The sequence below is a fragment of the Amblyraja radiata genome, chromosome 28 (genome assembly GCF_010909765.2).
Source record: "Amblyraja radiata isolate CabotCenter1 chromosome 28, sAmbRad1.1.pri, whole genome shotgun sequence".
Classification (NCBI taxonomy): Eukaryota; Metazoa; Chordata; class Chondrichthyes; order Rajiformes; family Rajidae; genus Amblyraja; species Amblyraja radiata.
The window spans coordinates 15,732,819-15,752,029 of NC_045983.1; the positions used below are offsets into that span (position 1 = coordinate 15,732,819).

Here is a 19,211-nt window from a genome sequence, read left to right on the forward strand (position 1 = left end):
AGACAGGTGGGACGAGTGTAGATTGGACATGTTGGTCTGTGTGGGCAAGTTGGGCAAAAGGACCTGTTTGCACACTGACTAATATTGTGAAAGTTGCTATTTATTAGCAAGTCATCGTCTACTGTTTCTATCATGTAGGTATAGGGCTGATAAAGTAAATATCACTTTTCAATTCAGTGCTAGGGCAGTGCTCATTCTTCTGAGTATATTTCACTCTGGCCACTCTATAAAGATGGGGAATATGGCCTGATTCCACTGTGAAGCATTGGCAATAGTTACATGTATTCAAGGCCCTGTTCAGAGAGAGAGAGAGAGATATGTCAACTTGCCTTTGAAAATCTTCCTGTCTGTTCAAGTCAAGTCAAGAGAGTTTATTGTCATGTGGCCCAGATAGGACAATGAAATTCTTGCTTGCTGCAGCACAACAGAATATTGTATATTGTATTCTATAAGCATAAATACAGAACAGTTCAGTGTGTCTATATAGCATAGACCACACATATCCATATTAATAAACAGATAAAGTGCAATGGGCTGTTACAGTTCAGAGTCTGTTAGTGAGTTTAATAGCCTGATGGCTGTGGGGAAATAGCTGTTCCTGAACATGGATGTACCAGATTTCAGGCTCCTGTACCTTCTACCCGATGGTAGCGGAGAGATGAGTGCGTGGCCAGGATGGTGTGGGTCCTTGATGATGTTTGCAGCCTTTTTGGAATTATGTTGGCAGTCTTTGGAATTATGGCAAAACACATGAAATCCAACCCAACCAAATGCTCAATTATGGTAATTTCAAACAAGAAGAAACCACCTACTCGAGACTACGTCCTCTGTGGACAAGTTCACAACCATACCTTGTTCATCTTGATAGCAAGCTTTCGTGGGGGAACACGTGGACAAAATGGTCACTAAAGCTAACCGGACACTAGGATTCCTTAGACGAAACCTCTGGTTCTGCCCAAAGGAAATGAAAACCACAGCATATACAACTTACTGGAATACGCTTCATGCGCCTGGGACCCATACAAAACTGGTCATATCAACAAACTAAAAGGGGTACAGAGGAAAGCAGCACGCTTTTGCATCTGGAACTACAATAGAGGTAGCAGTGTTACCCAAATGCTGTCCGACCTGGAGTCAGAAACGCTGGAAACAAGAAGGGTAAGGAACAGACTAGCCATGTCGTACAAGATTCAAAAGTGGATAGTGGGCATAACTGCAGATAGATACATAACATACTCAACAGAAAGGAGAACAAGAAAGAGAAATGATATGCAAATAGAAACCCCATTCGCCAGGACAGATATTTATAAAAACTAATTCTTTGTAAGAACCTTAAGGGAATGGAATAAACTAGACAACATAGTCAAATCACCTTCACTAGACAGTTTTAAGGGGGAACTAACAGCACGTTAGTGTGCACAACCCATCCAAGTTGGCGATATGCAGAGTACTGCCCTGCCGACTACAAATTCAGAAGAATCTGACCCAGCACATGGTATTTTGGTGAAGATTGAAACATTTACATTCCCTTTAGTCCACTTAAACCATCGAACCCAGCAGTTTATGAACAAAGCCACAGATGTGGCTCTTTCCCTTCGTATTTGCTTCACAGGGTGCTCGGCTCCTCCCTCCCTCCCTCTGTCTGCGACAGGTGCACAGTCGCCTCCAAAGATTATAGGAGAGCTCTGCTCTATAAACTTCGGTCGCCTCTTCACTCCAGATCAGTCTCCAACCACCCCTAGCACTGGTTATCCCAGTGACCAGGGCGCTGGGCTCAGGCTGTCCGCCGGCTCATTAACCGAGACCCTGTCGTTGCTGTGACCCCGGCCTGGGCTGAGGAGGCCGCGGGGCGACCGGGACTCTGGGCCGGAGGTTGCCGGGGGCGCATGGCTTCATGCTGGAGTGGACCGGCGGGCTGGCGCCTGCTCGGCCTCCGGTGCTGGGGGCTGCGGGAGGCGGCTTCCCCGCGCCGGGGGCTGCGAGAGGCGGTCTCGCCGGGTCGGGCGGTACTGGAACGGGACGAAGGCCCGACTGTCCGCTACATGGGGAAGGGCCGTAGGAAGAGCCGCGTGTTCGTGTGGGGATTCGCCCACACCGGGGCCCTGGGCCTCCCCAACGCAGCACGCCGGAGAGCGGCGAGTATGCAACTGAGGCCGCACCGCCTGGAGCCGGAGCCGGAGCCGCGGGTGAGAGGCCGAAGGTGTCGGTGGGGTGGAGGGGAAAGGCCGGGCCTGAGGCAGACGGTGGGTCTGACCCGCGTGTGGCGGGGTAGGGGAACGGGAAGGGGTGTGATCCTGGGATAAGGAGTAGTTCTGGTCTGGGGGCCAGAGAGTCAGTGGATCTGGTCTGGGGATGGGGACTTAGGGGCGGGGCTGGCCCTGGGGTGAGGGGAGATGGGGCCTCATTGTTAGTGTGCTGCTCTGGCCATGTCCTTCTACATTCTTCATTGAACTAGGGCTGATATGTCAGGCCATAAGGTTAGATTATGATAGTGTATGTTGCTGCCTATGGTCTACAGTGCATCATGGATCGGCAGTTTTAAGCTATGTGATCTGTCATATGACTATCCCATTTGGCACAGCAGTGGTCTCACAACATGTTGATAGACATCCTGACTATATATCTCGTTTCCCTTATCTCTAACCAGTCTGAAGAAGGGTCTCGACCCGAAATTTACCCATTCCGTCTCTCCAGAGATACTGCCTGTCCTGCTGAGTTACTCCAGCTTTTTGTGTCTGTCCTCACTGTGAAGATGGATTTTGTCTCCACAAGAACTGTGCAGGTGTTATTCAACAGGTGATGATGAAGTCAGTTAGGTTTACCTGTCACATTAGTTCACTTTGTTGCAGGTGAAGTTTGACAGCGGTCTCCCTCAGGATTTGGCCAGGGCCACAATGAGGGAGGTAGAAAGATCAGAACTACACTCTTAGATTATGAGAGGTCTGTTCAATAGTCTGATAACAGCAGGGGAAGAAGGTGTTCCTGAATATGGTGGCATGTGCTTTCAAGCTTTTGTATCTTCTGCCTAATGGGAGAGGGAGAGAAGAGATAATGGCCAGAGTGTGAGTGGTCTTTGATAAGTCCTTGTGCAGAGCAGTTGCTAAACTAAGCTGTGTGCATCCTAATAGGATGCTCTTTTGGTGGTACATCCGCAGAAATTGATGAATCATTCGAGACATGCCGCATTTCCAAATTCTTCTGAGAAAGAATGGTGGGTGTGCTTTCTTGGCCATAGCAACAGTGTGGTTGGACCAGGACAAATTGTTGAACTTGGTAGGTTCATGATATAAGTATTCATGACACAAACAGTGTTTTTTTTCCCATGTAACAGATCTCCTCTGCTGCCTGCGGCTATGGATTCACTTTGCTGGCTTCACAAACCACTGACATTACCAAGGTCTGGGGAATGGGCCTGAACAGCGATTCTCAGATTGGATTTCATAGGAGCCGGCAGGACAGGAGTGAGTATCTTCTTGACTAGTCTATGGGGCGACTCCCCCAATTTTGATGAGAGCTTCCAGCGTTTTTCGATTGGAGACACAAGGAACTGCAGATTCTGATTTGCAAGAAAATAATTCACAGTGCTAGAGTAACTCAGCGGGCCAGACAGTATTTCTGGAGAAGATGGACAGGCGATGCTTCAGGTTGGGACACTTCTTCAGTCTGAAGTCTGTCCATATCCTCCAGAGATAACCTGCTGAGTTACTCCACCACTTTGTGTGAGCATTTTCTGATTTTTGTAATGATTTTATTATTTGTTTCAGCTAAGGGTTATGAATACATTCTGGAACCCTCCCCAGTCCCATTGCCACTGGAGAAGCCTCAGGAAACACGAGTGCTGCAGGTGTCGTGTGGGAGAGCACACTCTCTGGTGATGACGGATAATGAAGGAGGTTCGGACTGTTCTTTTCACCTAAGCACATTTACCTCTGTTCTCTTTACATAATCTAAAAAGTTCATAACTAATCCAATATATGTTCCCTTTAAAACTTTGGCTGTGTTTCATTTTTTTCATTTGGGGTTATTTGATGGAAGAATTAATTGTTATCATCAATGTAATAGTTGAAGGGGACAGAATGGCTTGACCACATTAGGAAGGAAGTACTACCTTCAGTTCCACCCGCAGCCATTTCAGCTGCCTTGTCAAGGATTGCTGTCTATTGAAGAGGTTCCACATTGGCAACCTTAAATAACTCAATAACATCTTCTTCTTGCGTATGGCGTGCACAGCCTAAAGTTGTAGGACAACTTGTTCTATTTGATCTTATTTGATTGTGCATGCCGGGTTGATTGCATTCGTCGAAACAGGGCGGACCACGTGAAGGTTGCAATCTTCCACCCCACTCAATAACATGAATAGCCTTGAATAACTGCTGATGGTCACAGTCTCCTGAGCAGCAGTGAGTCCCATTGCCTGGATGCTTCACTGACAATGACGGCTGACTATGGACACCTCCTAGAGCATGGGAAGTACTACCATTGCTGTCTGTCTAAATCAGTGGGTTCTGGGTCCAGCAGAGGAATTGGGGAGGATAGTGGTGGGTGATAGGACAGTTGTCAGGCTGCAAGTGTTTTTAGGTGAGGTGTTGATTAGTTTTGAGTGCTTCACAGATAGGCACTATTATTTATTGAATTTGGGGGTGTAGTGTGCTAGTGCAGAGCTACCTTGTCTTATCCTAGCACTTGGTAACTTTGTCACACCTTAATAATCTTCTGCTGAAGTTTTGCAAGCTGCTTTTAGAGCAGTAACAAAGTGAAACTTTTTTTCAGTATTCAGTTTGGGGAACAATGCGTATGGACAGTGCGGAAGGAACATTGTGGACAGTGAGATTTATAGGTAAGATGCCTTCTGAATCAGATCAGAAATTTCTAACGTAACTCAATCTGGCTATTGTAGAATCGTAGGCACCTATGACGCAAAAGAGGTTGTGTCCATTTTCTTTCTTTATTTAATTTTAACCTTTTTCTATGGTTTGTATGTAAATTTATTATTTAATTTATGTAAAGCACTTTGGTGTCAATGCAAATGGACTTAAAATGTGCTATATAAATAAAGCTATTATTATTATTATTATTATTCTGACCGTCGTGTTCATTGGCTTAAGATATTGAGCTATTTGAGTTAACCCCACTGCCTAGTTGTTTCTTCCTATGACATCTTTCCTCCTGTGCACAGTATGAAGACCAACAGTGACAGGTATACAAGGACCAGATTACTTTGTAAATCAACAAATCCCACTCTTTCATACTTTCAGAAATTACCTTTTTTTTCAACCAGTGGTTAACCTCTTTGATAATTTGTGAGCAAACCAGAATTGTTCACCTGACAGTGCTGAGGGGTTTGGAATTTTGGTTTTGTGAACTGCCAAGCTGTGGCATTTCTTGACTTTGTCATGTATTTCCTCCTTTTGAATTCTCCCACCAGCAATCTGCTGTGCAAATGGTCCTCATACAGTTTTCTGGTCTTTGTCACCATTTCATTGATATTTTTGGATACCTCTTAATTGTCACAGGCTCATGGTTCCCTGAATAATCCCCAATAGTGGTCTAGTACTGTAATCTCAGTTATCACATAACTGTTGGTGCTGAATGAGGGTGGACTTCTCTCCTCCTTTTCTTCCTCGAAATAATCTACTTCCTGACGCTGAACTGTACTTACTATAGAGTCATACAGCACGGAATCAGGCCCTGTGCCCCACCTTGCCCATGTCGACCAAATTGCCCCATCTACCTACACTAGTCTCACCTGTCCACATTTGGCGCTAAGCCTTTCCTATCCATGTACCTGTAAAATGCAGAATATTTGTTTGAGTGCAATATTTAGTGATGAAAGTACAAAGAGGCTGCCTGGCCTGCTTTATACATTTCTGATTTCTGCCATTCTGGGTTTACAACTCCAGAGCCCTCAGTCTTTTCCAATGTAGTGAACATCTTTACTGTTCACGCACAGTGCCTCTGATTAATTTAATATTTCATTTTCTCTTCAGTGGCAGCCACATCATTCACCGTATTGAAGGTTTGGACAGCAAAGTTATTGAGGTGATGTTTAATATCTTTGTTCCTTTTAATGTTATGAAACGTGCGTGATTCTGAAATTGTGGAAGAAAAATATCTTGAAACATTGAACAAAGAATTGCCATAGTTTCTAACTTATGTAATTGTTAATTGTTTACTAAAGCGCTGCTTCTGGTTCTGACCTGGTAATGGTTCCTTTGAACCATGTACCACTCGTTAGGAATGATAAGTCAGTTCTAGTGAGAATCTTATCTCCATGCAATGGAGGCCAAAGTTCAGGATTTTGGCTCTTGTATGAATGATTTAGGAAGAAGCTAAGCTCAAATACTGGAACTTTTCAAAAATGTGTTTTTTCAGTGCAGATGTTCACATCTTTAAGCACAGGTCATTTTTTTTTTTTTTCTTTTCTTGATTTAAATCTTTTTATTTGAATTTCACAGCAATTTGCATACATACAATGATAACAGACAGTGACAGTCAAGGCATAATTGTGCAACAGTATGTAAGCGACCCTCAAAGCCCTTACCCGTACCCACCTTCAACCCACCCGAATCAGGTCGGAACCAAACAGGGACAAACAACACTCACATACATACACATACACACAAATATGGTAAGATAAACGAAACAAAAAGTACTTTAAAAAAAAAGAAGAAAAAAAAAAGGGGGGTCACTAATAACAGTAAATAAGTAAGTAATTAAATAAATAAGTGTGGGGAGGTGGGGGGTTAAGGGGAGAGCAGCTGCAGTAGAGCAGAACAATGGTGGAAAGCACTCAGTCCTCTTCCGAGTCCGGGTACAAGTTGAGAGAGTTAACAAGTTCCAAGAAAGGGTTCCATGTATCTAGGAATGTCTTGGTAGAGCCTTTGAGAGAGAACCTAAGTTTTTCAAGCTTTAAATTGTAAAGCACCTCCTTAATCCAGCGGGCGTCTGTCGGGGGACAGGTGAGCCTCCAGTTAAGCAAGATCAGTCTCCGGGCTAACAAGGTTGTAAAAGCTAGAACCCGTTTCACCGCAACAGAGAGGTTGGTGTTGGGAGGGGTACCGAAAATGGCTGACAGTGGGTTTGGAGGAATAGTCTGGCCGTAGGCTCTGCTTATCAAGTCGAAAGCACTCCTCCAAAAGGCTGCTAGCTTAGGGCAAGACCAAAACATATAGCTATGGTTGGCAGAAGATTGATTACATCTGTTGCAGGTGTCCCTAACAGCGGGGTAAATTCTAGATAATCTTGCATTTGTGTAGTGGACTTTATGAAGGACTTTGCATTGGATTAGGCCATGACGGGCACATATGGAGGAAGAATGGATCAAATCCAAGGCAGAGTCCCATTGCTGGTCTGTTAGTTTCGTATTCAGCTCACCCTCCCACGCAGCTTTTAATGAGGTATGAGGTTTCAATATAACCGACCCTAACAAGTTATACAAAACAGAGATGCATTTCTTCCGGTTGGGATCTAGAGCTAAGATAGTATCGGTCAGGGTTTCAGGGGGGCGATTTGGGAAATGGGGGGAATGTCTTCTTCACAAAATCCCTAATCTGGAAAAAACGAAAAAGGTGGGAGTTTGGGAGGCTGTAGTTGGACGAGAGCTCCGCAAAAGACGAAAAGATGCCATCCTTGTATAGGTTTTTGATACTACTGATACCGTTGCTATGCCAGGTTTTGAATGCGTGGTCTGTACTTGAAGGTTTAAAGATGTGGTTTTTAAGCAGTGGGGTCAAGATGGAAGGGCCTTGTAAACCAAAGTTTTTCCTGAGTTGACTCCATATCTTGAGCGAGAGGGACGCAATTGGGCCCGCACCCACAGATGTTATAGGAAGGGGGAGTTGGGAGCATAGGACAGACCGCAACGGGAGATGTGAACTCGCATTTTCCATGTGTACTCAGGTCGGTAGATGGTCGCAATCATCATTCATCCAATACAGGAGTTTTTGCAAGTTAGCTGCCCAATAGTATCGCCTAAAGTCAGGAAGTGCCAAACCGCCGTCACTCTTAGGAGACTGCAATATCGCCTTTCGGATTCTAGCCGGTTTGCTACCCCATAAAAAATTTAGATATTGTCCTTTCTAATTTATCAAAAAAAGATTTAGTGATAAATATAGGGACGTGCTGGAAAAGATACAGGAATTTGGGTAGGACGACCATCTTGACCAGATTTATCCGGCCCACTAGGGATAGCAGTAAAACTGACCAGCGGTCAAAATCTCTTTCAGCTTTCTCAACCAGAGGCAGAAAATTTGTGCGGAACATATCAGATAAGGGTGTTGTGATCAAGACGCCGAGGTAGCGAAACCCGTCCTCTGCCCATTTGAATGAGGTTAAAGAGCGAGGGAGCTGCTTAGCCAATGAGTTAATCGGTAATAGCTCACTCTTTTGGTAGTTCAGTTTATAACCAGAATACGCGCCAAACTGTTTTAAAATATTCGTAATCACAGGGAGAGAGCTGACTGAGTTCGAGATGTACAGGAGCAGGTCATCCGCATACAATGAGACTTTATGAGTTGTGTCGAACCGTGTAATACCTTTAAAGCCCTTTGTTTAATATCTTTGTTCCTTTTAATGTTATAAGAAAACGTGCGTGATTCTGAAATTGTGGAAGAAAAATATCTTGAAACATTGAACAAAGAATTGCCATCGTTTCTAACTTATGTAATTGTTAATTGTTTACTAAAGTGCTGCTTCTGGTTCTGACTTGGTAATGGTTCCTTTGAACCATGTACCACTCATTAGGAATGATAAGTCAGTTCTAGTGAGAATCTTATCTCCATGCAATGGAGGCCAAAGTTCAGGATTTTGGCAATTGTGTGAATGATTTAGGAAGAAGCTAAGCTCAAATACTGGAACTTTTCAAAAATGTGTTTTTTCAGTGCAGATGTTCACATCTTTAAGCACGGGTCATTTTTCTCCGAACTTGTCTAGGTTCTTTAATTTGTCCTGGGCACTTTGACAATTTATCCATGTCTGGCACAACTCATGCCCCGCTCCATGAGATACAGCAATCCATCTGCCCGCCTGCCTCCTGTCTGCATTTGTGGCCTGTTCAAATTTATCAGATCATTTACTCATTCATCAAACCATGTATTCATCAATCCTCCACATGTCCTGCAAAATACTATACTGCACACTCCCATCTGATCCTAATTCTAGATAGCGCTGCTGACAGCAGCTCCCACCAGTTCTTGGTTTCTTGGTCCTCCAAAATATTCCAAATGGAATTTAAACTGGAGGTTCGCTGACGATCAGACTACACAGGCAGTCATTTGTGGATTTGATTTATGGTGCTTCATTTGAACAGGGCATATCTGGATAATATTCCACTTTATCATGTGCGTGCAGGTGTTTGTCAATACCGGGATAGCTTGGTTGCAGTTGCAGCTTGTTCTGGAGCACAGATCTTCAGTGATAAAATTAGGACTATGTCTATTCATATCGGCTTTGCGGCACAGCATTGGCTGTTGAGAATGCTTGAATCTTGCCTTTTGTACTCGTGTCCTGTGCCCCACAACATGGGATTTTCTGGAAGCCTCTTTCTTTTACTAGCTGTTTAGTAGCTGACACCATTCAAGGAACGGCAGATCTTTGAACCATTGGATGTGGGGTCAGTGCACTGCTTTGCCAGGTTCCAACCGACTGTCATGAACTGGAGTTTTTAAGAAGGAACTGCAGATGCTGGAAAATCGAAGGTACACAAAAATGCTGGAGAAACTCAGCGGGTGCAGCAGCATCTATGGAGCGAAGGAAATAGGCAACGTTTCGGGCCGTTTCGGCCCGAAACGTTGCCTATTTCCTTCGCTCCATAGATGCTGCTGCACCCGCTGAGTTTCTCCAGCATTTTTGTGTACCTGTCATGAACTGGAGTTGGTCGACAAGGGATGTTGGCAGATTACAAGATATGTAGAAATAAATTCCACTGCAACACGTTTTCTTCAGCACCCAGCAGATGCCCGATTTTCAGTGAAAGATCCACCAGCTTCTCCCTGTGTGTATCTTGTTGAGGACAGGACATGCTCTGGGACTGAGGTGGTTCTGACGCAATGATTCTGTGACAAGGTTTTTGGAAGGTTGACCCTTGGATGTTTGTCCGAAATCATTTATTTATATGTTCCAGCAGTGGTTTTGAGACATCTCAGAGGATCGTCATTTGCCAGCCACATTACCTCCCTGGAGAGGAGGAGGTTGAGAGATCAGCTGATAAAGAGTTAAAGATTATGAGAGACATTGGGTAAATAGACCCTATCCTTTTCCCATGATAGGGGTATCAAAAACAAGGTGGCATAGGTTTAAGGTGAGAGGAAAGAATTTGAAAGTGAATCTAAGAGGAAAGTTTCTTACACAGATTGGTTAATTTCTGGATGTTGCTTCCAGAGAGGGAGGTGGAATCAGTTATAATCACCGTTGAGGATACGTTTAATCAAGGCATACAAGGATATAGTTCTAATCTTGGCAAATGGGATCAATGTAAATCGACAGTGAGGTTGGTATGGACGTGGTGGGCCAAGGAGTCTGTTTCTGTTCTGTACAACTCTATGACTTTTTAAAACAATGTTCTAAAGTTGTGGCATCGGGAACAAAGCTTTTTCAGGAGTGGGGGAAGGTGGGTGCCATTACTGGTAGTTCAGAAAGTGGCTCTTTCAGTGGTTCAACATCAATGTGCGGAGGAGCAAGAGCTCACAAGTTCTCTCGTTGCCCACCTGACCACAAAGTCTAGTAACAGCTAAAATAGGCAGAAAAAATCTAAAATTGTGGCACAGACATACAGGATAAAAATAAAGATGTCAGGCCTTCTGATACGGTGACTGTGAAGCTCTAACTTTGATTCTTTGAGCTGAGGCGATGCCAGAGTTCTGGTGCCGCATGCCTCTAGTTTGCAAACTATTAATCGACGTGCTGTCTGATTTACAGGTTGTTTGTGGGCAGGATCACAGCCTCTTCAGAACGGACAAAGGCGAGGTGTATTCCTGTGGATGGGGCGTTGACGGACAAACAGGTGGGGATTTTGATTACCCAGAGTTTGACCTGATCCTTGCAAGATTCGGTTGAACAATTTGTAATATCTCCATGTTTCCATACAAGTAGAAGCTTATTTGGCCTATCAAGTCCATGCCAACTCAACAAGACAATTCCATTGACCCACTGAATTTATCGATAACCTACATTTTCCCATCAACTCACTCTCGCATTCTACCAATTTACATCGGCCAATTAGCCTTCTAACCCACTGTCTTTAAGATATGGGAAGAAACCGTGGCATCCTGGGGGAAATCTAACAGTAATTCAGGTGATCTAGTAGTTATTCAAAATTGAAGAAGCCAGAGCAACATAATGGAGCTGCTACAGTCAAATTTGAGAAAGCGATGTGAGGTTTGTCAGAGCGGGCCTGAAGGAGAAATGGGGGAAATAGTCTCACATCATTGCACCGACCCCGTCCATCCGGGCACATCGGTTGGGAACTGCCCAGCTCAGGATCACCAGTGCCTGGCACAGCTGGGCAGCCTGGCTGATCCTATGCACTGGAATCCCAGGATGGGATTCCTAGCTCATGTTATATAGTCTCTCTTAGACCACACATCTCAAGATTCCAAACCAACTTTTTCTCATTGCCCAGTATCTGTCCTCCATTTGGCTGTTCGACATACTGGTATAACAAGCCATCATGTACACAATCCAGGAAGTCTTCCTTCACATTATTATTGCTGATCTGCTTGCACCAATCAATATATTGGTTAAAGTCACGATATTGATTACTGTCCGACCCTTACTCTCTGCATCCTTAATCTCCTGTTTGATGCCATTTCCTATATGACACAATTGTTTGGAACCCAGCAGACAACTCCCACAAGTGTTAACCATCACCCGATGATTCCTACCTCCACTCAGACTGATTCCACGTCTTCATTGTCTGAACAAATGTGCTTTTTCGCTCCAGCAGTTTTCTCCTTTCTCTCCATTTCCCTCTGTACAACCGTTCTTCCTATCCTAATGGCATATATATTTTGTGAAAAGATTTTCATTGGCTTTGTTTATTGGTATTTACTCTTTCTTTGTAAGCTCGGTAAGCATTCCCATATTATTCTTTCCTTAGGTCTTGGTCACAATAGTGCAGTCTCTAAACCAACCAGGCTGATGGGAGATATTGCTGGAGAGAATATTGTGCAAGTAGCAACATACGGAGACTTCTGTTTGGCTTTATCCAAAGATGGGGGCGTGTTTGGCTGGGGTAACTCTGAGTATCTGCAGCTTTCTACAGTTACTGAGGCCACGCAGGTAGGCATGGGTTAATATGGAACATAAAACAATACTGCACAGGAACAGGCCCTTCAGCCCATCATGAATGTGCTGACCATGATGCCAATCTACCTGCCTGTTCATGTGCCTGTCTAAATGCATCTTAAATGTATCTATTGTATCTGCTTCCGTGCCACCAACCCTGCCAGCATGTTCCAGATACATACCGCTCAGTGTATGAAGAAAAAAAAACTGGTCATGTAATCTCCTTTAAACTTTCCCCCTCTCACTTTAAATCTATGCCCTTTAGTACTTGACATTTCCACCCTGGGAAAAAGATTCTGACTGCCATTTCGATGCCTCTTATAATTTTATATATTTTTATAGGTCAACCCCTCAGCCTCTGAAGCTCCAGAGAATACAGTGCAAGTTTGTCCAAACTCTCCTTCCAGCTAATACCCTCTGATCCAGGCAATACCCAGAACAAACTGGGACACAAGAGACTCCATTTGCGGAAAAAACTGCAGGAGGAACTATTCGGACTGGTCTCACATAGAAACACGGACTCTCCACAGATGTTGCCCAACCCATTGTGTTCCTCCAGCAGTTTTTTTTATTTTGCTCAATAACCAGTGAATTTCTTCTGCACCCTCTCCAAAGCCCCAACGTCCATTGTGGCAACTGGAAACGCATACAATAATCCAAATGTGGCCTTCTTAACATGACTTCCTAACTTTTATGCTCAATGCCCCGATCAATGAGGGCAACCTTCTTTACCACCCTATCTACTTGTGTTGCCACTTCTATGGAGCTTTAGACTTGCACCCAATATCCCTCTGCTCTGAAGGGTCTTGCCATTTTCATTCTTTCCTTTGGTATTTGACCTTCCAATGTACAACACCTCTCAAGTGTCTGGAATAATTTCCATCTGCCATTTCTTTGCCCTCATTTCCACCTGATCTATATCCTGCTGTATGCGTTGACAATCTTTGTTATCGAAACACCAATTTTCGTACCATCTGCAAACTTACTAATCAGTCCACCTACATTTTCACGTGGATCATTAATGTATATAGTCACAATGGCAGGCAGTGACTAGTGGGGTACCGCAAGGCTCAGTGCTGGGACCCCAGCTATTTACAATATATATTAATGATCTGGATGAGGGAATTGAAGGCAATATCTCCAAGTTTGCGGATGACACTAAGCTGGGGGGCAGTGTTAGCTGTGAGGAGGATGCTACGAGACTGCAAGGTGACTTGGATAGGCTGGGTGAGTGGGCAAATGTTTGGCAGATGCAGTATAATGTGGATAAATGTGAGGTTATCCATTTTGGTGGCAAAAACAGGAAAGCAGACTATTATCTAAATGGTGGCCGACTAGGAAAAGGGGAGATGCAGCGAGACCTGGATGTCATGGTACACCAGTCATTGAAAGTGGGCATGCAGGTGCAGCAGGCAGTGAAGAAAGCGAATGGTATGTTAGCTTTCATAGCAAAAGGATTTGAGTATAGGAGCAGGGAGGTTCTACTGCAGTTGTACAGGGTCTTGGTGAGACCACACCTGGAGTATTGCGTACAGTTTTGGTCTCCAAATCTGAGGAAGGACATTATTGCCATAGAGGGAGTGCAGAGAAGGTTCACCAGACTGATTCCTGGGATGTCAGGACTGTCTTATGAAGAAAGACTGGATAGACTTGGTTTATACTCTCTAGAATTTAGGAGATTGAGAGGGGATCTTATAGAAACTTACAAAATTCTTAAGGGGTTGGACAGGCTAGATGCAGGAAGATTGCTCCCGATGTTGGGGAAGTCCAGGACAAGGGGTCACAGCTTAAGGATAAGGGGGAAATCCTTTAAAACCGAGATGAGAAGAACTTTTTTCACACAGAGAGTGGTGAATCTCTGGAACTCCCTGCCACAGAGGGTAGTCGAGGCCAGTTCATTGGCTATATTTAAGAGGGAGTTAGATGTGGCCCTTGTGGCTAAGGGGATCAGAGGGTATGGAGAGAAGGCAGGTACGGGATACTGAGTTGGATGATCAGCCATGATCATATTGAATGGCGGTGCAGGCTCGAAGGGCCGAATGGCCTACTCCTGCACCTAATTTCTAAATCAGAGCCCCCAGCTCAACAGGTCACAGATCTCCGGTTAAAGAAACGCCCCTCCACCACAATGGTCTTCTGTGACCAAACCAATTTTGTGTCCAACTTACCAACTCACTAAATCCCACTTGACATTATTCTTGACCAACATACTTTGAGGGACCTTGTCAAATGCTTTACTGGAGTTCATGTAGACAACATCCACTGCCCTCATCGATCATCTTGGTCACTTCCTCAAAAACTCGAATCAGATTTGAGCCAGGACCTCCCACACCCAAAGCCATGCTGACTCTGTCTAATAGGTCTATGCTTTTCTAAACGCGAGTACATTTTATTTTGAGGAATCTTCTCCAGAAATTTACCTACCACCCATTAGAGTAAGAGGGTCTTGCAACTCTGAAACAGGCCCTTCAGCCTCCACGTCCTTGCCAGTCATCGAGTACCTCATGGACAAATGATCTGATTTGTTTTGGGTGAGGGGTTGAGTCCTTTGATGGTATAAGCTGTTTTTTTTTAATTTTGCAGTGCTTAAAAATAATGTCATTGAGGAACTTGCAACTTGTACATTATTGTTTTGATGGCTAACATTTATAGCCTTTATTTCCAGTCAAAGATGTGACTTTTTCTTGTCTACAACTTCTCTTATAGTTTAACTATGAATTGCAAAATGATTTTTTTGAATTGTTTTTTGTTCAATTGTTTCTTTGTCTCTGAGTAAAATCCACATCCACGTAACCTCTGGAATGCTCCCAGTGTTTTGAGTGCAATTGAGACTGATCCCAGGCACACAGGCAGGTTAGTCAATGGGAAGGTGGTGTTGAAAGGTCTGGAGGGCGTCCTGGTTTCTGGGACATGATGACCAGAGTGTGGGGTAGAGCTGAAGCCTCGGCTGTGGTAATTTGGATGTATTTAAAGCATGACTTCCGCCCTCTAAGTTTAACTTGTTTTTGCAGGTGAATGTGCCAAAACAGCTCCCGTTTAAAGGACTTGGGAGGGTAAAGTCCGTGGCGTGTGGTGGAACTCATGCTGCCGTCCTCAATAGTAAGTTGTCATCTTGTGTAACAGCGTGTTCTGTCCACTTCCACATCCTGCTTCATTCCATATAATGGGTTTGTGCGTTAGGGATGGGTTCAACGTACCTATAGGAGTGAAATTAGGCGTGATAACTGTCCCTGTGGTTCAGAGTCCACTCTAATTCAGAGTCACCTATTAATTTGCCATATTAGCTCAGAACCTGTCAAAATTGCAAACCCATCATAACTAATCCAAAATTTTACTTTCTCGAACTGCCAGGGTTTTGTTAGGGTCTCAAATGTAGGACTGGAGTCTTAATATACTCATCACCAGCAATGATCCTGTTCTCTCTGCTGGTCCACTGGGTCCCTACAGTTGCTAAATATCTACAAGTGTTCGTAAGAGTATCCGTGCTCTCTGAACATCTCTCTGTCTTGCCAAGAATGTTCCTTTGCTGTTTGCAGGTGACGGCAATGTCTTTGTGTGGGGTTACGGGATTCTGGGGAAAGGATGTAACCTCTCCGAGTCCAGACTGCCGGAGATGATCCCACCAACACTGTTTGGCTGCACTGAATTCACGCCCCAAGTGCGAGTTGACCGCATCGGCTGTGGGCTCCATCATTTTGCTGCCATCACCAGTGAGTATCGAGTAAGCACTCGAGGTGCTGGAACAATGTTGCTACATTTTGTTTTTCGCTTTGGCATCTGATCACGTTACAAGTTCCCATCATCTCACACTTGCACACGTCTCTGTCTGTATCTCTGAAGCCAGCAACCTCAGCCAGTGGTTCCTTGAATTGTAGGAATATTCATGAGTGGGCAAAGCGCCATTGTCTATGAACTAATTCCAAAGTCGAGGCCTATCACCCCTCTAGTAAACATCATTCAGCTACCCACCCTTGCATTGCTGATAAAATCAGTGTGCATTGATTCCCCAGCTCCTAATCACACTTTCACTTCCATTTCCACAAACACTTTTTCCTGTTTTTCTGCTGGTTTTCAATTCATCTTTCAGTCCGTCGTCTGCTCTGTGTCGTGTTTTCCAGTCTCCTAGGTTGAAAGCCACAATGATACTAGACACAATCTTTCTTGAAATGTAAAGAAAGCAATTCCTAAGGTTTGTGGCCAGAGAGCGACAGTAAATAATAAATAAATAAATAGGTTGCACCAAAAAATCCTCCGTGTTTGATCGTCATTGCCCACTGGGTTCCCCAAGTAGTTGATAACAGCACAGATTGTACCATTTGTTTAATAATCCACTGGTGATGCTGCCTTTGTGTTGCAGATCGTGGTGAGCTGTTTGTATGGGGCAAGAACCTGCGAGGTTGCCTTGGCATTGGGAGGACAGACGATCAATACTTCCCCTGGAGGGTAGGTTCACCGGGAACACAAACTGGTATTAATTCTGATCACTTCTGTGGCACGATCACGGAATCCAGCCTGGCTAGCAAAGTGAAATCAAAACACATTCCCTTGAAGAAACATCACAGTCCTCCCAATGAATCTCCAAGGACAGCCACAGAGAGCTGATAAATTAATTGATCTCCTTTCATCTATAGATTGTAGACGTTAATGTTTCAACATACGGTGCCCAAAGAATGTTTATGTTTTGAAGAGGAACAGTGATGCCAGCAGAGATTAACTAACGCTCATTGTCAACCATGAGTACTGTGTTCAGTTTGAAGCCTTGATAAATCTCCTGATACTCTCGGAACCATTTTCATTTCACACATGGTTGTTGTCTGAAGTCACTTCAAATTTCAACACAGAAATCCAGTTTATTGTCACTTGGACCATGTGTGCAGCTGAGCTCCTCTGGAGTTTCACACCCCTCTCTCCAAACACAGCTTTCACCTGCCTCATGGAGCTCGAAAGTTGGGGGGTGGTCGGGAACCAGTGCTGAGAGAGGATGGCTGATTGTGCCTGCATATTTCATGTGACAGCGGCTGCCTGATTGTCCATGTATTTCATATCGCTGTACCCGGCTGATTGTACGTGTCCGAGTGTTTCAAGTGACGGTGTCTGGCTGATTGTACGTGTCTGTGTGTTTCAGGTGACCGTGCCCGGTGAGGTTGTGGACGTGGCTTGTGGTGTCGACCACATGGTGGCAATGACAAAATCATTAATCTGACCGCACAATATCCCTGGTTCTCTGCAGAAACCGATTCAAGTATTCGCCTTGAATTTCACTATGTAGGCTTGATTTCAACAAGTTATTGGACAAGATGTGGGCTTCTGTTGTAACTCTTCACAATGGGCCTGAATGTGTCTGTTGCACGTTCAGATTGAAAGATGTGACTGGCTCTCTGTGTCTGTCCCTCAATCTGCCCATGTTACCTTTCGGCAGGGGCTCAAATTGTTTCCTTTGCTGGGAGGTTACTTCAACTTAATGAGTGTGCTGTGAGGCTAATGCTGCAGTGTTAGTAACAATGTTGACCAGTCAGTGTTATCCCTGATCACACTGGAATTTTTATCTTAACCAATCACAGTGGCAAACTGGCTTCTTTGGGAAGGGTGAGTTGGTGAGGCCACACTTGGCGATATGGATGCAGTTTTAGACCCTTGTTTAAGAAATAGCATCCCAACATAAGAGGCATCCAGAAAAGCTGCCAATTCCTGTGATCGAGAGAGCGGGTTCTATCCTGAGCAGGCAAAAAAAATCAACCTGTTTTTTGGTTTAGAAGATTGAGGGGAGATTTTTGTGAAATGGGTAAGATCAGAAGGGTGTGACAAGGTAAATGTGAAGGTGTTTGCACCAGTAGGAGAATCTTGAATGAGGAGATGTTGCAAGATGAGGGAGATCATTTTAACCTTTGGTACATAAGAATTTCCTTTGGCAGCGTCTGGTGAATCTCTAATTCTTTCCTTGAGGTGTATTCCAGGCTGAATGCCTGGAAATAGTTAGAGGAGGTAGCTGTTTTTTTTTAATATTGTGGGAGATTGAGGACTGCCTAGACCTGACAGAGGAGGAGTTGATGCATGTGTTAAATCCATGGATCCATGAACATATTGAAAGGTGGGGCAGCTGCTGCTTCTATTCTCCTGTGTTCTCTGTGGAGAGGGCTGTCAGGCTGAGTCTGTGCTCCCCTGAGTTTAGATGAATGAGGGCTAATCTCATTGGATTGTCCAAGATTTTTACGGGGCTAGACAGGGCAGCTACATTAATGGCGCATCGTTGCTGGGGTAACCATAACCAGGGCAAGCGGTTTCAGGAACAGGGCTGAAGAGGAGAGATTTTTTTCACCCACTGTCTGAATATTGGACGGTGATGGATATCACAGTCACAGTGCTGGTCGAATAGCGCAGCAGAGCGAGGGGCCGAGCGGACTACTGCAACTTATATTATTTTTGTATCCTCCTGTAATTATCAACCAAAAAATAAAAAAAATAGAGAGGACGCCAGATAAAGAACAATTGTCATCTGTTTCTGAGTTGGTGACCAAGAAATTAACAAGCAAACCTAACAAACTGTTTCTCTGACAACATAATACATCTGACCGTCGCTGCAAGAGCGGTGTCTGAAGCCGCGCCCTGACATCACAGTGAATGAGTGAGGACGCACAGACGGAGTGATCCCCGCCCACGCCCGGCCCCGCTTGACCCAGCTCCAGTTCGGGCCTCGCCCGCTACCACCTCCGGGAACATGTCCAGCGAGAGCCTGGAGTCTTTCGAGGAAGCGCACTACGACAAGTACGAGTACTATAACCTGGCGGATTACCAGGCTCACGGCGGCGGGAAGGGAAGGAGGCAGCGCTGGGCGGCCGGCAACGGGAGGAAGGTGGCGGAGAAACTGTACAACAGCGAGATGAAGAAGAAGCGGCTCCGGAGCTCGGCCAAGCCACGGGGCAAAGTTCCAC

At 44.7% G+C, this 19,211-nt stretch overlaps 1 protein-coding gene across 2 annotated transcripts; it reads left to right on the top strand.

The window, feature by feature from the left end:
- Positions 1 to 1,618: 1,618 nt before the first annotated feature.
- On the top strand, positions 1,619 to 18,755 carry rcc1l (RCC1 like). Of its 2 annotated transcripts, XM_033045915.1 has the most exons (11): positions 1,621 to 2,186; positions 3,332 to 3,461; positions 3,765 to 3,893; positions 4,771 to 4,837; positions 5,988 to 6,039; positions 10,915 to 10,999; positions 12,095 to 12,276; positions 15,294 to 15,381; positions 15,819 to 15,992; positions 16,640 to 16,725; positions 17,408 to 18,755. In XM_033045915.1, exons 1-11 carry the CDS (start codon positions 1,887 to 1,889, stop codon positions 17,483 to 17,485), a joined length of 1,371 nt encoding a protein of 456 aa, XP_032901806.1. In that variant the 5' UTR covers positions 1,621 to 1,886; the 3' UTR covers positions 17,486 to 18,755. The 2 variants fall into 2 exon arrangements, with proteins under 2 accessions (XP_032901807.1, XP_032901806.1); XM_033045916.1 differs by lacking the exon at positions 16,640 to 16,725 and having other exon boundaries at positions 1,619 to 2,186.
- The last annotated feature ends 456 nt before the right edge of the window (positions 18,756 to 19,211 follow it).

Excerpts from the sequence above, each read along its gene's own strand:
- rcc1l (XM_033045915.1), top strand. The coding sequence starts at position 1,887 with ATGGCTTCATGCTGGAGTGGACCGGCGGGCTGGCGCCTGCTCGGCCTC. Across the intron at positions 3,462-3,764 it reads TAGGAGCCGGCAGGACAGGA|CTAAGGGTTATGAATACATT; the intron begins GTGAGTATCTTC and ends TATTTGTTTCAG. Across the intron at positions 16,726-17,407 it reads ATCAATACTTCCCCTGGAGG|GTGACCGTGCCCGGTGAGGT; the intron begins GTAGGTTCACCG and ends TGTGTGTTTCAG.